Raw genomic sequence first — 16,014 nt, 5'->3', positions numbered from 1 at the left:
GAGACTTTTCTTACTTCCAATCCTATCCAAACTTTTCACATAGTTTCACCTCTTCTTGGTTACGCCATAGATTTCTTTATAAGAAAAACCTCGAGGTCCTTGTGGGCTTAAGGATGAAAATTGCTTAAGAACAAAAAATCCGAACAGCTGTAGAAGGAAATTGTATTCCATTATCCTTTTCATCTGGTGGTTATTCTAACAGTTTTTCAGCTGTGAATACCGTGTTTCTTTTGCTGAAAAAATGACGCTTTTTCTTCCTTTAAAATGACAAGATATATAATGTTAACCTTGTATTGTACATATTGAAAATTATTTTAACATATTTAACACCAAATCGGTATATAAGGTGGCTTGGAGGGTCTCTGAATAAAAAAATAACATGTTAATTAATGCATTTATGTATTTTTATGTAAATTTATATCCATACATATATTTTTTTTTATGCAGTTGTGGAAATGGAACACACTAAATATTTGTAGTTTTATTATATGAAATATTTTTTCACCCAGAAAAATTAGTACAAATGTTATAAGTTTATATATTTTTCCGAGTAAAGCTTGAAGGCGGAATCACTTATTTTTTTTTTTCATAGATATATTAGAAAAAAATATGAATGGTGTGTTGAGATGGTGTGGGCATATAAATCAAATGAGTGAATAAAAAGTAGAATTTAAATAATAATAAAAAACATTAAATGGCCTTGCTATTAAAAAATATATATGACATCAGAAACGGATGTAGTACAAGATTTTGAGTATGTCCAAATACTTGTATCATTGTTCACGTATCTGGATTATCTCCAATGATAGGATTTATTTTTCGTATATTTTTTTGACATCTCATCAATTAATAATCGAGGATTCAGACCTCACATACTAATATAAGAGTTTCTGCTTAATAGAAAGCTTCTTTACATCTCACCAAAACATCTCTCTAGTGAAGTTCTAGTGATTCAAGAACAAAGTTTCTAAATTGGTTAATATATATGGAACTTCCAAGAATTTGAGTAGTGGGGTTGTCAATAATGGGTAGAATTAGTGAATGTTACACGTGTGTAAAGTGATCACTTAAACCAGCCTATGACAGTCGACAACCCCATAAATGCCCAGACATCATATATTCTTCTTCATCTTTGATGAGATGTCAAAAATAATATGAAAAAGATTATTGTTCTCTGTTAAGGTATTTAATTCATTGAAACATAATAAAGCAGGATAGCCAAGATCGATCATTTTACAATTGTGGGATACATTTTATTGTTAATGGGACCACATAAAGGAAATATTGTAGCTAAATTAATAGTTGTTGACTTATACAAAAACTTAAAAAAACTTTTTACCCTAATTCAAACTCTGAAAGCGTGCATTCAAAGCAAAACAAAAGTTAAGAAAGTAAATTATACGTCTGCGCCGAAGTTCCAGTTAACTTTCGGTGATTTATTTTCCTTTTTAATACCCCAAAGTAAGATGCCAGAGCGACGGTAATCTGATAAAAGATAAATAATAACAAACCGTTTTGCCTAAGGCAGTTAGCGATTTTGTCTAGTAATAATATGACGTGTATGTGGATCCGTTATTATATTGTTACACCCACTACCGACGTACTAAGCTTGGCAACGTCCCGACGCCGACGCCATGAACACATTTGAAAGCGAGCGATTTGGAGCGATTCTAAATCAATCTTTAAAAATACTTAAAATATAATATGGTAATTCAAGTATTTAATACGCATCAAACATACAAGACCATGTAAATTTAAATAGATATATAATAAAATAACAACTATGTATTTTTTTTTTCACATATTTTTCATTTGACGTTACCGATATCATCAGACTGATGTGAGACTAAAAAATTGTATAAAGGTATAGTTTTTAACCCCTGCCTAATTGTGTATAAAACATAAAATTTTATAACTGTTATTTTAATATATAAAAATAAGTTTCACTACGAAACGTCAATACAAACTTTAATCTTATTAAATGGAAATTATAAGTAGGAGAAAAAAAGAAGAGGTAAATAGAAGATAAAAAAGTAGATTGTAAGATCAATTTCAGTCAGAGACTTCAGCCTCTGACCGATGTTTAAAAAAAATGTGAAGAAATGTGAATTTCAAGATTAAAAACTCTTTTAAAAAATCTCAGTTTTCAAAAACGTTTGTAGAAAAACTGGTTTGTGATATATAGAAGTATACGTTTGTGTAATCCTCGTCACAATCATGCATTTTTACCTTAAATATCAGAAATACACAGACATAAAAGTAATTTCAATAATAAAATATATTTTAGGTGTATAAAAATACAATAGAAATCAAAATAGTTTTTATTCACATTTTCTTTTGTACCCGCAACACCCTTTGGGAAGCCGCAAAACGTTAGCATAGATGCCTTACATGGGCTCTATTGGATTGCGCAGTTACCTACCTACTCACGTATGAGGGATAGAATGAGCCCAGGAGGCTTCGAGGCCTTACATCTTTATACCACACTTTCCTTCTGATCACATTATCGCATATTTCACACCTAGGAATTTTTCTTAAGGGGGTGAATTCAATTCGTAATTCGAAAACTTACTTAGAGACTTTTTTTTGTAATGAATCAATTAAGATATATAAGAAAAAATACATTACTTTCTACGAACTTTCGGCTTTTGATATCAAACGTGTCTATTCAGCAACATTCAATCATGAGAAAATACATCAAATATGGTACGAAATATAATATTATCTTAAAGCTATGATTCAAATGACTTACTTTTTTATACACATAAGAGTATATGTATGTCACACCGGATTCATAAAATTATATTTTTATGTGAAACCTTCTGCACCCAGCCACGCGTTGGTGTGACTAAGTCTGATGGAGTGAAAAAATACGAAAATTGAAAATCAAATTTATAATATTTTAAATTTTATAATAAAAATATTTAAAATCTATGAAACAACAATGAAATTAAAAACATTGAAATTTAAGTGATACAGCTGTCAATAAGTGCGCTATCTTAACTTTAGGAGATTTGAGATTTTTAATAAATTAATATTTACATTTTTACTAATTTAGATATGCAAAGATTCTTCTTTGATAAAAAGAGGAAGGCTTCATTCATAAATTGGGTATAATATAATGTGTATAACTGCCTAATGAAATGTCTCACAGATAACTTAATGTAAATAAATAACAAAAAATATAACAGCATTATACATCCAATATTTACACAAAAGAAAAAACACAGATTTAATTTAATTTTAATTTTTGGTGAAGTAAAAAAACAAATCCTTTTTTCAGATATTACATAACCTAAGCATTTGTGAGCCTATAGACAAATAAGAAAAAAAAATGGATATGTGTCGTAATTTTAATTTTAATATTCACTTCCATCTATTACCAATACTTTTAAGTCAATTTTTTAAAGAAGTGTTGTACTAATGAAATGAATAGTGATTTTTTTTAGTATTTGTATTGCTACCGTAATGATCTGTGAAAAAAAAATAGTCGCCTACGTATAACTTTCTGCAAATCTAATACAAATCAACAACTGGTTTAAAAATGGCAAAGTCATTAGAAATAAAAGTCCTGAATTGAAGTAAAATTTATTTTCACTCCACATAATGTACGTAGATTGTAATTCCAGTACAGGGACCTAATAGGAACCATTATTAACAATTTTGTTGAAAAAGAAATTTCCCTTAGAATCAGAACAGCAATTTGAAAAAAACAAGTCAATGTTTGTATCTTACCGCTGAAAGATAGAAAAAAGACATCTTACTTAGACAAATAAATTGTTAATATAACCTCAAATGGTACAGGTATAATTACAATTTAAATTGATTGATGATTCCAGGGAGGCTAAATAAGAAGATACGGTCAATTTACACCGTTATCACTTTACTAACAATAATTCTATATTGATCATCCATTAGTACCGCAAACAATTAATCTATCATGACGGTAATTTGCTAGATAGTAATTTGTATTTGACGTTAACGCTCTATCATCGTACAAGATAAATTAAACAAGAGCTTGTCTCGGTTTTGAACAAGAGTTGATCTATTTCGCTGGCAGCGTCATAAATCAATTAAGTGCATATTGGATTTATGACACAATTTGAAGGCTGCGAAAATAGTATACATTGGTTTATTTCACAAATATTATGACGCGAACGATCCAGATTTTTTAGTTAATACGACCATCTGTGATATTATTACAGTCAAAGCTTATAATTTAAATAAATGTAAAAAATAATAAATATTCACCATATTTTTGTACAACCAAATTAACATAATAAAATACAATAAGCATAATATTTATGTGTGTGAACAATATTAAACAGTGAATCGTGTGTCGGGTTGTGGTCCCGTGGTTAGTGTCGCGGACTCTTTATGTCAGAGTTTCTCGGTTCGAAACCACTCTACCACAATTTGATACCAATTTCTACAATAATAATGAGCCGCTTAGACTCACAGAAATAGTATGAGTTTTAAATATTTGAGTAAATAATAAAAACACAAATATTTAGCTTTAAAATTTAAAAAAAAAAAAAAAAACAAGAATAATTTATTTAAAATACGAACTTTTATTGTAATGAATCAATAAATTTTAATGAGATTTAAGTTTCATACGAATTTTTTTTGAAGAAACTACATTTTATATAATAAAATAATAACTATATAGTTTTTCCCAAATATATTTTATTTGACCAGTGATCGGGTTTCATCGTTACTGACATCAAAAGTCTGATTATGTCGTTAATGACAAAACCCGGTCACTGGTCAAATAAAATTTAAGTAAAAAAAACTACATCGATTTTTTATCACATTTAATTTGTACTCTCAAAATCGATATTGCTTTCTTTAATTACAGCATATGATTTTTTTAAATTCTTGAAAGTAGTAAAAAATTTCTAAATTTTGTATAAAGTTTGGGGCTTCTCCTAATATGTGAAAACTGAATTTAAAAAAATATCTTTAATGCTCAAAAGGGGAAACATATATCTTTTTAAGTTTTCAACAGATGGTAGTTTCTTCTGATGATTCAAAATTAATACGAAAGTCTATCTAATATATATCAAATCAAAAAAGGTTATTTTATTATTTTGATTTATAAAATTGTAAGTAACTTCAACCAAAAATATTCAACTGAAATTTATGTATTTTTTATGGTTTCAAGAGTAGAAAAATTATCAATTCGAGCACTTGTAATGAAAAGCTTTGTGTTATTATTTTGATTTATAATATTAAAACGTATAATCTGTTTGAAGGTTACCGAAGACCGCCTGGAACCCCTAACGGATGTGCTAAATGCGCGCAATTTAACCGAGGCCGCCCAGAATGCCAGAAACAAATTTGCCGATATCCCAAAGGCTGTGGCCAATCAAACGAACTACATTATCGAAGGTTAGATCAAGCTTTTTCTACTTAAAACATAAATCAATTATTTATTCTTCTTCGTCTTTTCTATTAACTCTTCATCCTCCAAGATCGTAATAGCCAAAAGCTCTGACCATTACACTTGATATTAGTATATATGTGTCGCCTAATTTCAAAATCCGCCAGATCCATGTAAGTCGATTTTACAAAAAATGCAAAATTCTCCCGGTAACATTTATGTTTCGAATATTTGCCTATCTTTAGATAAAATATTATGAAATAGAGAATTTTACCATTTTTTTTTCACGAGACACAAACCGATAGTGACGTCATCTTAATTTTTGAACTTTATATTAATGAAATGAAATAAATTAATTTGTCGTCTAATACAAGTGTTTAATTTTTAATGACTTAAGTTTAAGAAAAAGTACTAAGATAGGAATTATTATTGAAAAAACTATATGCCTAATACGGCTGTCCAAACTTAAAACACAGTAAGGGACATTTTTTTGTAATACGTTTTTTTTTTTGCATTTTTGGACTAAGTAGAATCTACTTAGTCCAAAAATGCAAAAAAAAAGTACTACAAAAAAAACGTACTACAAAAAAAATGTCCCTCACTGTGTTTTGAGTTTGGACAGCCAATAGATTCATTCTTAAATCAATATTTGGAAAATTTACACTAAAAATTCATATGGAAAATTGTTGACCATAATTAGAGCCATCTTTTGAAGAAAATTATATTATATTTATTGCATGGTTTAGATATCAGATAAAGCTTCCGAATTTTCCCGCTAGATATCCGAGAGGCGCTGCAAATTCAAAGAGCGGAGTTTCGCGTCGCTGAACGATCCCTCGCTAAGGCGGCGAGACATCTATCGGCCGAGGCGACAAGCCAAGCCCGCCATATCGAAAATGTAGTTCGAGCTTTGGACGCTGTGGAATTTTGGCGCTGGTTCGTTTTCCTTGGTAAAGAATTTCTCACTGATATTTTTACATCTTTACTAAGCACAATGATAACTTATTTTTGGTCTAAAATAATATGTTTTATGATAAAACATTTTTAATTTATTGAGTTCTAAATTAACTAACTTACTGAGTAAACATTACACCGCTTTCCCGCAGAGGTACACGGAGAGAATAAAACGCCACACCACTCTGCTTTGCAAACATTCTTCAACTCTCCACATTTACGCATAAGAGTACATACCCGCCAATTATTCTGACTCCTGATCTCACCAATTTTAATTATTTAACATACTTGATCATGCCAAGTTTTCTTCAATCTGGTCCTATTTCAAAAAAATATTTAAATGTTTTACTTGCCTACAGAAAAACATTAAAATCGTAAAATCGTAACTATACGTATGTTATAAAGTGATCATTAAAGACAAATCCAGACATGTCCTGCATTCCTTTCTCGAAAAAAGTTTTCAAAAAATTAATTAATTAAGTTAATTTCATTCCTTTTGAGACACTTTTTGTAGAAAAAAAATACCCGAAGGAAAGTAAAATTTCACAAGGATTTTTTTCATTAATATTTGCGGTTAGGTATAGTGGTAGTTTAATGGTATAGTGGTAGTATAATGATTATAATCCGGGATTCGGATCTCACATACTAATATAAGAGTTTCTGCTTAATAAAAAGCTTCTTTACATCTCACCAATAGATGTCTCTAGTAAAGTTTTAGTGATTCATGAACAAGGTTTCTAAATTGGTTCATATATATAGAACTTCCAAGAATTTGAGTAGTGTGGTTGTCAATAATGGGTAGAATTGGTGAATGTTACACGTGTGTAAAGTGATTACTTAAACCAGCCTATGACGGTCGTAAGCCCCGTAAATGCCCAGACTTCCATATTCTTCTTCATCTTTGATGAGATGTCAAAAAATAATAGTGGTAGTAATTTTGAACCTTTAAATGAAAAACCTTTAAATACTCGTAGATTGTAAATAACAATTTTAACTCTATTTTTTCAGTTGCTGTGCTTTTAATATGTATTGTGGTATTATTGCATCTTGTTGGTGTATGTTGCGGCTGTTGTGGAATGGAAAACCAGGCTGGATCTTTATTGAAAACGTAAAATAAAAGCGAAATATAAAAGGAAAATCTAAAACAAGGCAATTTTATGAATACATTATCTAAAACTAATTATCTCAAAATTTAACCCATCGAAGTGTAAAAAACCAAGGTATTTCTAATGCCATGTGATAATTCCATATAAGATGATAAAAACAAATTATTGATTATTCACTTAATAAAATATAGCACATTTGAAACTGTGCACACTAAGGTAGAGTTACCATTTTTCTAAATTCATGGAGTAATTTTTAATTATTATTCGTTATTGAGAGTACTATCCCGATGTCTCAATGACCCTGAATGTGTCTATTATTATTTAAACAGGCCTGTAACATGTCATAAGTCATCTAAAAACCTAGACATCCACATTTTTCTTCATATATGTTGAGATGTTGAAATGTAAAAATAACTCCTAAGTGGAACCCAGATGTGTGAACATGTATTTGGCCACATTGAAAATTTTGTGAAGTGTGAAAATTGTTGGAATATACTTCTTTCCAATAAATCCACAAATAATCATACCCTAATAAATTAGTAGTTGAAGAAAAATCTTTTTATCGAATTCTACAACTACAAAAAAGTTGATTTCTGAAAAAAATTAAAAAGCAATAAAAGTTTTGCAATATTTAAAAATACATGTTTAATTATTTTTCTTCTTACAACTTGTAAATGGCTTTAGAAATACTTTCATAAATATTTTTCTAAACATTTTCCGAATAAAATATTCACTTTCATTAATTTATTGCTAAGTTTGATTGTTTCCTTTTCATTTTCGTAAATTAAACCGAAAAGAAAAGAGTTCATATTATTACAGAAATTATTTTTGTTATTTTAAATGACTTATTTGATACCACAAAAAATAAACACCTTCTATTTCAGGTCCGTAATAACGATGTGTTTTTTTGCGATTCCTCTGTGGATGTTGACTATTGTGGTATTCGTAGCTGGGGGACACGGCGAGGTAAAACCAATTTTATTATCATTATAAAATTTTAATGTTTTATTCGCCAAATTTCAATCACTCTATACATATATAAGTTGCCCTTTAAAATAACAACCCAGGCTTATTAAACATTCTCTATTTATTAAATTTGTTTACTATATTTGATTCATAACTCAAAAATATAAGAACTTTACAAAACTATCCAAAAATGTCCTTGCTTGTTTGATGATTGATTTAAAATATAATAATAATAATTGAACTTTTATATATGTATTATCTTTATTCATGCATAAGATAACTAGCCCATTTCTAGTTATTTCCCTATTTAAATTATCTCGTGAAAAATGATTTAAATTCTTAATTTTTTAGTTAGTTAAATTATTAGTAAATAAAAACATTTTTTACCACTGAAGTAATATATTGTTATGACTAGTATCGAAAGCTAGAGATGCTTCATAATCTACGGGGAATACCATCTACGGGTTTGAATATAATCTATCAAATCCGTAGATGGAAGCATCTGTTACTTCTGATATTAGTCGTGATAATATAATACTTGAGTAGTTATAAACAAGTGTTTTATTTATAATTTAATTATGTCTTACCACAATGTGAATGCCCAAACAATAAATAACATTCTTTTAGTAAGTAAATAAGTATATATGGTATACTTAACGTTAGGACATTTTTTTTAACCTCAAGGGACTCATGCGCCTTCAAATTCACATGATTGTAATCAATTGTGCAACCCTAAGTACCCTTACCATTCTTTCTATTTTAAACATCGTTTCCCATAAATTGGTTACGTCCTTCATCTTAAGCTTCATCGCTTATGTCATCATGTCCCATCATTATCTCTTGTCACCATTAATGAAATCCAAGACTCTAGAGTAGACTGATCACCATGCCCTCATATAATCAGCGATCTAGTAAACAACGAGACTATATATCGCTCACTCCTTTCAACAACGTCATATATCGAAATTCGACAATTTTTAGTTGTGCGTGTTTTTGGAATGGCCAGAAAATGTACTATATCCCAGCAAAAGCGCCGTATTTCTAACTAAATATTTATCCTCTACAGAAGATAAAAAACAGTCAGTATTTGCCTGAAAAGATTAGTTGCACATTAAAAATTCAATACGTGGCTTGATATTTATTTTTAATACATTTTATTTTATTTTTACACTTTAAAAATGATCTCCTGAAAAAGTTTTTTCCATATATGACGTTGTTGAAAGGAGTGAGCAATATGTCATACGGTGCCCTATGCACCACTTGTGAGCCAATGTTGTAATTAAAGTTACTTAGGCGTCAAGAAGTTTAGCTCGTGATTGATATTGACTTCATTTGTTGTGAAGAATGTAACTGCACTGTGCTAGCTGCATTCTTATTTTTATGGTAAAGAAATTATGAAAACTGTTAGCATGAATGCGGTGGAAAAATGTAGCCGTAATGCGCAAGAGGTCGATGTATGACCGAGTAACCGATGAAAATGTACACAGAAGCATAGTGTGAATACATGCGTAGAAACCATGTACGTGTGTAGTTGGAAACTAATTATACGCGTTTTCAAGCCTTTGGTTTTTCGTAAAATGAATGAGTAAATATTTTTCAAATAGCGCACAATCCTCATAAAAATTCTTATTCACCTCTCGAACAATTATTTGACACCCTCGTGATTTAAAAAAAAAGTAGAAAAAAATGTGGAAATTATGTAGGTAAGGAAAGGAAAACATTGAAGGAAAATACGTGTATTTTTTTTTAAGTAACAATATTTGTTTATTTATGATATCGGACACTGGATTATTCACCCTATGTATGAGATGTCATTTTTTTCAAAGTGTATTCATGAATATATAGAAAATCTTACCGATATGCGGTAGGATCTAAGATCATTGGATAAGTTTCAAGAGTTAGATAAATTTGGATATTCAATAATGGGCAGAATGGTGATTGTTTCAAAAATGTACAAAGTGATCGCTTAAGCCAGCAAAATGCCAGATCGCAAGCCATGGGATGCTCAAACTTCCATGTACATACATTCAAATCAAGTTGAGAAAAAAATAGGTTCTTACTTTTAAGCATTTCAGGAGGGGCTAATATGAGACTTATTTGTATTTGAGGCAGCATAATGAAGGATAATATTTTTATATGATTATGTTAATAAATAATAATAGATAACATGTAATTGAACTAAGTAACTAACCATTAGTAACTAACCATTTTCGTCCGCCTCCGTAGTGTAATGGTCAGCACGCTCGGCTACCGTACTGGAGGTCCCGTATAAGTGATTTATTCAATATTACCTTGGACTGGTACCGGAAGCGGAGGGCTGATCACCTTTCCTTCATATGTTAACGATCAAGATAACACTGCATTTAATGATGCAGTGCCCTATGCACCATTGGGCTGCGGATAAGGGTTTGAATGAATGAACTTACCATTACGCCGCTTCCCTGCAGGACTAGGAGATAATAGAACCCACACCAATATGTCTTTACAAACAATATTCACCCCTTCCAAATTCATGGATCTCCTCATATATACCCATTGATTAATCCAACTCGACTTGACCACTTTCAACCATTTGAAATACTTGATCACGACATTTTTTCTCAGTCTTCCTCTACTTCTTTTAAATTTGTTTTACCTTTATTTCCTCACCCTAGACTTTTTCAGGTATTTCTCTGCCGGCCTTTATACGATGACCCGGAATTTACTGTTATTGGGAAACTGCTTGATAAGCCGGGACTGATATACAGAGATGGGTCAGGATTTTTTGAACAAGTGTTTAGCGATCTTGATAACATTACTATCGATGTTCCCTTCAGAGAAATTCTAAGGTAAATTGTTTTTTTTTTTATAAAATAAAACGACACATTCTTTCAACATTTTCAACCTCATCGATTTTTTTTTAAATTAAAAATTTACCCAACTTTATATTCAAATACTCCTCGTTTTAATATACACAAATAACAAGTAAAACTTGTTTTTTTGAAAACAACTTTTAACTGGATTACCAACACCATCTGTGGAACATCTTGAAAATTTAAGTATTTTAAAGATTTTGAGCATATTAATAATTCAAAATGGTAAACACAAGTAATTGCTTAGGTATTTATTAAGTGGTTTTAACTTCTTAGCATACTATATAAAGAAATTCTAGTGAAGAAAAATAACAGCCTTTGGAATCCGATACGACTTAATATAGATTGTATTGCGTAAGTTGCAAGAAAAGAATGCGACATATTTATTTTTGATGCTAAATTAAGTGAAAATGTCCTTATTTAAAGTTGAACATGGTTAAATAAAAGAATTATGTTTATCAAATAATCACGTACATATCTGTAGAATTGTCTGACTACCAATGTGTCTTTTTTTCTTAAGTTAATTCAAAATACATTTATTTATTATAATCTTATTACCATATTAATGTTCCTTTATCTGCCTTTGCTGTGAAGCGGTTAGAGCATTTGACTACCATGGTGAAGTCAAAATATAGTTAAAAGTCGAAATGTAGTCAGTATAAGTTATTCTTCAGATAAATGTTTGTTCAATATTACGTACCCTGGACTGGTACAAATTTGGTACAGTTTAGGGCGAAAATGAAAAAAAAATTATACTTGTATATATATATTTATATATATATATATATATATATATATATATATATATATATATATATATATATATAATATATATATATATATATATATATATATATATATATATATATATATATATATATATATATATATATTTATATATATATATATATATATATATATATATATATATATATATATATATATATATATATATATATATATATATATATAAATATATATGTATATATATATATATATATATATATATATATATATATATATATATATATATATATATATATATATATATTATATATATATATATATATATATATATATATAAATATATATATAATATATATATATATATATATATATATGTATATATATATATATGTATATATATATATATATATATATATATATATATATATATATATATATATATATGTATATGTATATTTATATATATATATATATATATATATATATATATTATATATATATATATATATATATATATATATATATATATATATATATATATATATATATATTTATATATATTTATATGTATATATATATATATATATATATATATATATATATATATATATATATATATGTATATATATATATATATATATATATATATATATGTATATATATTTATATATATATATATATATATATATATATATATTATATATATATATATATATATATATATATATATATATATATATATATATATATATATATACATATATATATATATATATATGTATATATATATATATATATATATATATATATATATATATATATATATATATATATATATATATATATATACATATATTGAAATATGTCAAGAATTTATTTAAATAATTAAAAATATAAAACACAAATGCACATTATTAACATCATACAGTGTACATATTAGATAAGTCTTCAAAATATGCTTTAAATTTAAATACAAGAAAAATTGCATGATTTTATCGGGTTTTCATTTTCTTAAAATGGGACATCTACTGGGAACGCCCTTACTTGATTTAAAATTACTTATATGCCGTAGCCATTTACTTTCTAAAATATGTAGCTGTAATATCGGATATATAACATGTCACCCGTATCCCATCAAATATATTTCAGTCCTCTAAAACCTAGACACTGTAATGCATATTCACAATGCATTCATTTATTTTCCAGGGATTGCAAAAGAGACCGTCCCGTTTATCCCGTATTTCGTCTTCGCAACATCCTGGACCTGAATACAGCCACCGCGCACTACAACTGGTCCACGCTGAGCGGAGCCGCGGCGCGCCTCGCCGAAAGGGCCCCCGCCCCCGCGGCGAGCCTCGCCGCCCCGAGGGCCCATCAGGAGTTGAAAACTATCATGAGAGCCGCTACATCCATCAACTTCACGGAATACAGGTATTGGTATTTTGATTTCATAGGTATGGATTGTACCATAGCACTTTACGGAATACAGGTATTTGGTATTTTAATTTGGTAGGTATGTGTCCGCCTCCGTAGTGTAATGGTTAGCATGCTCGGCTACCATTCTGGAGGTCCAAGTCTGAAGGAGAAAGTTTTTTTTTTTCATTTAATGAATATCATATATTTAAACTGTACACTTGATTTACATTAGAAAATTCGTAATGTACAATTATTCAAGATCGTCAAAAGTAGTTTTTTTATGTATTGTGTTCGTCTTCTTCAAACCCTCATCCAGACCCGATGGTGCATAGGGCAGTGCTTTATTTGAATGCAGCGTTATCTCGATCTTTAAAACATGAAGGAAAAGTGATTATTCCTCTCCTTCAGGTACCAGTCCAGGGTAATTTTGAGTGAATATTATAGTAAAATATTTATTTATATTTATTTGACCCCCCTCGGGAATCAAACCCGGGCCTTCACTATGGTAGCTGAGCGTGCTGACCTTAACACTTCGAAGGCGGACAATTTATTACACATTTAATTTGATACAATACCAGTTTATGTAATATTTTATAATATTTGGTTTAAAAAATTACATATGAATACGAATTCATTTAAATAATCAAATATTCGTTAACATCAATGATAACATTTTTATTTGACAATCAAATTGACCAATCGTTTTTATTAACCATTAAATTAATAATAATTGTTACACACAAATATGTATATCAATATATTATTTCTCTGTCGAAATGCTGTAGCGTTTTGAATATTAAACACACGACATGACTCGTTTAACGTTGCGAGATTTTTAATTAAATTTGGATGTTTAGAAATATCATAATTGTCATAAGCAAAAATGACGTGTGATCTTTTTTAGATTTCAGCTGAATGGGCCTCTCACTGGAAAAGATCTAAGTTCCTTGGCCGATCAATTTGAGAGTATTGCCAATCAAATAACTGATCTGACTACATCATCAAGAATCGAGACATTGGGTAAATAACTTCCTTATTAAATTTTTTTTAACTGATAAGAACAAATAAAGGATATCTAGAAGTTTGAAAAAAAATGAGTACCTACTGTGGTTGTCAATCATGAGTAGAATTTGTCAATGTTACACTGTGTAAAGTGATCACTTAACCAAGCCTATGGTTGTAAGCCCAGACATGCATATTCTTCTTTATCTTTGTTGAGATGTCAAAAAATGATGATAAGAACAAGTTTACGAAATTTATATTTCGATTTAAAATTTTGCATGTTTATATTTTTTTATTTAAACACAGATGAAAAAGAATATGGAAGTCTGTGTTATAACCTGTCATAGGCTGGTCAAGTGATCACTTTACCAAGCTTTTATAAAAAAGAACTCTTATATTTTTATTTATGTTGAAAATACTATTTTTTTACTAAAATTCAACTCGCGATTTATTTAAAGTATAATTTAGAACGTATTTGTTCCTTTTTACGAAGAAAAAAAAAATTAACAAAATGTACACGCCATGATTATTTAAGTCATGGATAGGTATATAAAAATGAAATTATTTAATTTTAACTTTGTGTCAAAATCGAAAAGTAATTGGTTTAATAACTTTAGGAAATTCAAGATTTTTAACAATAGAATACTCACTTCGTTATTTAAATAGATAAATAAAAACATGTAAATATATTTTTTTGTATCTCAAGGATGAATAATGAGGAGTCAACTATTTTCACAGTGACATCGTTAAACCTTGTTTTATAATATGCAGTTAAATATGTCACTCCAATTTGATTCATTTCGTTTACAGTACTATTAAAAAACCGGATTTAATTTATTACGAACATGTTTACATTTGCAGAATTATAGCTTGACCTATTTATTTAGACTTGTTGAAATGTAATTAATAAATACACGAGTAAGTATATGATGCAGGACCATTAGGAATATAGAAAAATAAATTTTGATGATTTTTGGCCATACTATTATTCAGTATCCAAAAGTCAGTGAGTTTTTTTCATATATTACTCTTCTACTTTATTTTACAAAATATCAAATAAATTGGTCGAACTACAATTCATTATGTGATTGATAAATATCGCCTTAATTGTGCAGTGTTAAGAACTTTAGGTTATCATGCATTAAGTCTGGGTTCTCTTCCCAACGGCATCAATGTTAATGTAACTTTTTTATTCTTAATTTTTATCATTGAAGTGTAAGACTGATCAGCTTACCTTCACATGAAAACTTTACGTTTTAATTGTACGTTTAGGAATTTCCCTTGTATAGAGTAGTTTGGTTAATCCTTGTTTGTGTTTAGCGTCTCGAACCCGGAGACTGTTGATCAATACGATTCAACCACTGGACCAGCTGAGGACTGAACTTGTCTTCCGTCTCACTGAACTGGAGTTGCAGCTTCAGCCATTCCAGAAACAGATGAACCAGTCCCTGAGTCATCTTAAGACCATACAATATTATATTGACAACCAAGGAGCTGTAATTGCCGAAAAGGTAGGCTGAAGATCCTAAAAGTAATGTATTTTATTGAAGACTAATCTTTTTTATTGAAATTTTACTTGGTAAATATC

At 28.9% G+C, this 16,014-nt stretch overlaps 1 protein-coding gene across 1 annotated transcript in view; it reads left to right on the top strand.

Moving 5' to 3' along the window:
- The window catches only part of prom (prominin), a 42,650-nt gene that overhangs the window by 22,450 nt on the left and 4,186 nt on the right, over positions 1-16,014 (top strand). Inside the window, exons 7-14 of the mRNA XM_088272590.1 lie at positions 5,256-5,391; positions 6,163-6,333; positions 7,346-7,445; positions 8,328-8,409; positions 11,074-11,237; positions 13,215-13,439; positions 14,329-14,444; positions 15,747-15,937. Of these exons, the coding sequence (XP_088128716.1) occupies positions 5,256-5,391; positions 6,163-6,333; positions 7,346-7,445; positions 8,328-8,409; positions 11,074-11,237; positions 13,215-13,439; positions 14,329-14,444; positions 15,747-15,937 (1,185 nt within the window). The remainder of the gene's footprint in view (positions 1-5,255; positions 5,392-6,162; positions 6,334-7,345; positions 7,446-8,327; positions 8,410-11,073; positions 11,238-13,214; positions 13,440-14,328; positions 14,445-15,746; positions 15,938-16,014) is intronic.

Source organism: Brachycentrus maculatus, unplaced genomic scaffold, assembly GCF_059751285.1.
Source record: "Brachycentrus maculatus isolate JH-2025_06_01 unplaced genomic scaffold, ASM5975128v1 h1tg000031l, whole genome shotgun sequence".
NCBI lineage: Eukaryota > Metazoa > Arthropoda > Insecta > Trichoptera > Brachycentridae > Brachycentrus > Brachycentrus maculatus.
The sequence above is the reverse complement of the archived record's forward strand: the minus strand, read 5'-3'. Positions and strand labels throughout refer to the sequence as shown.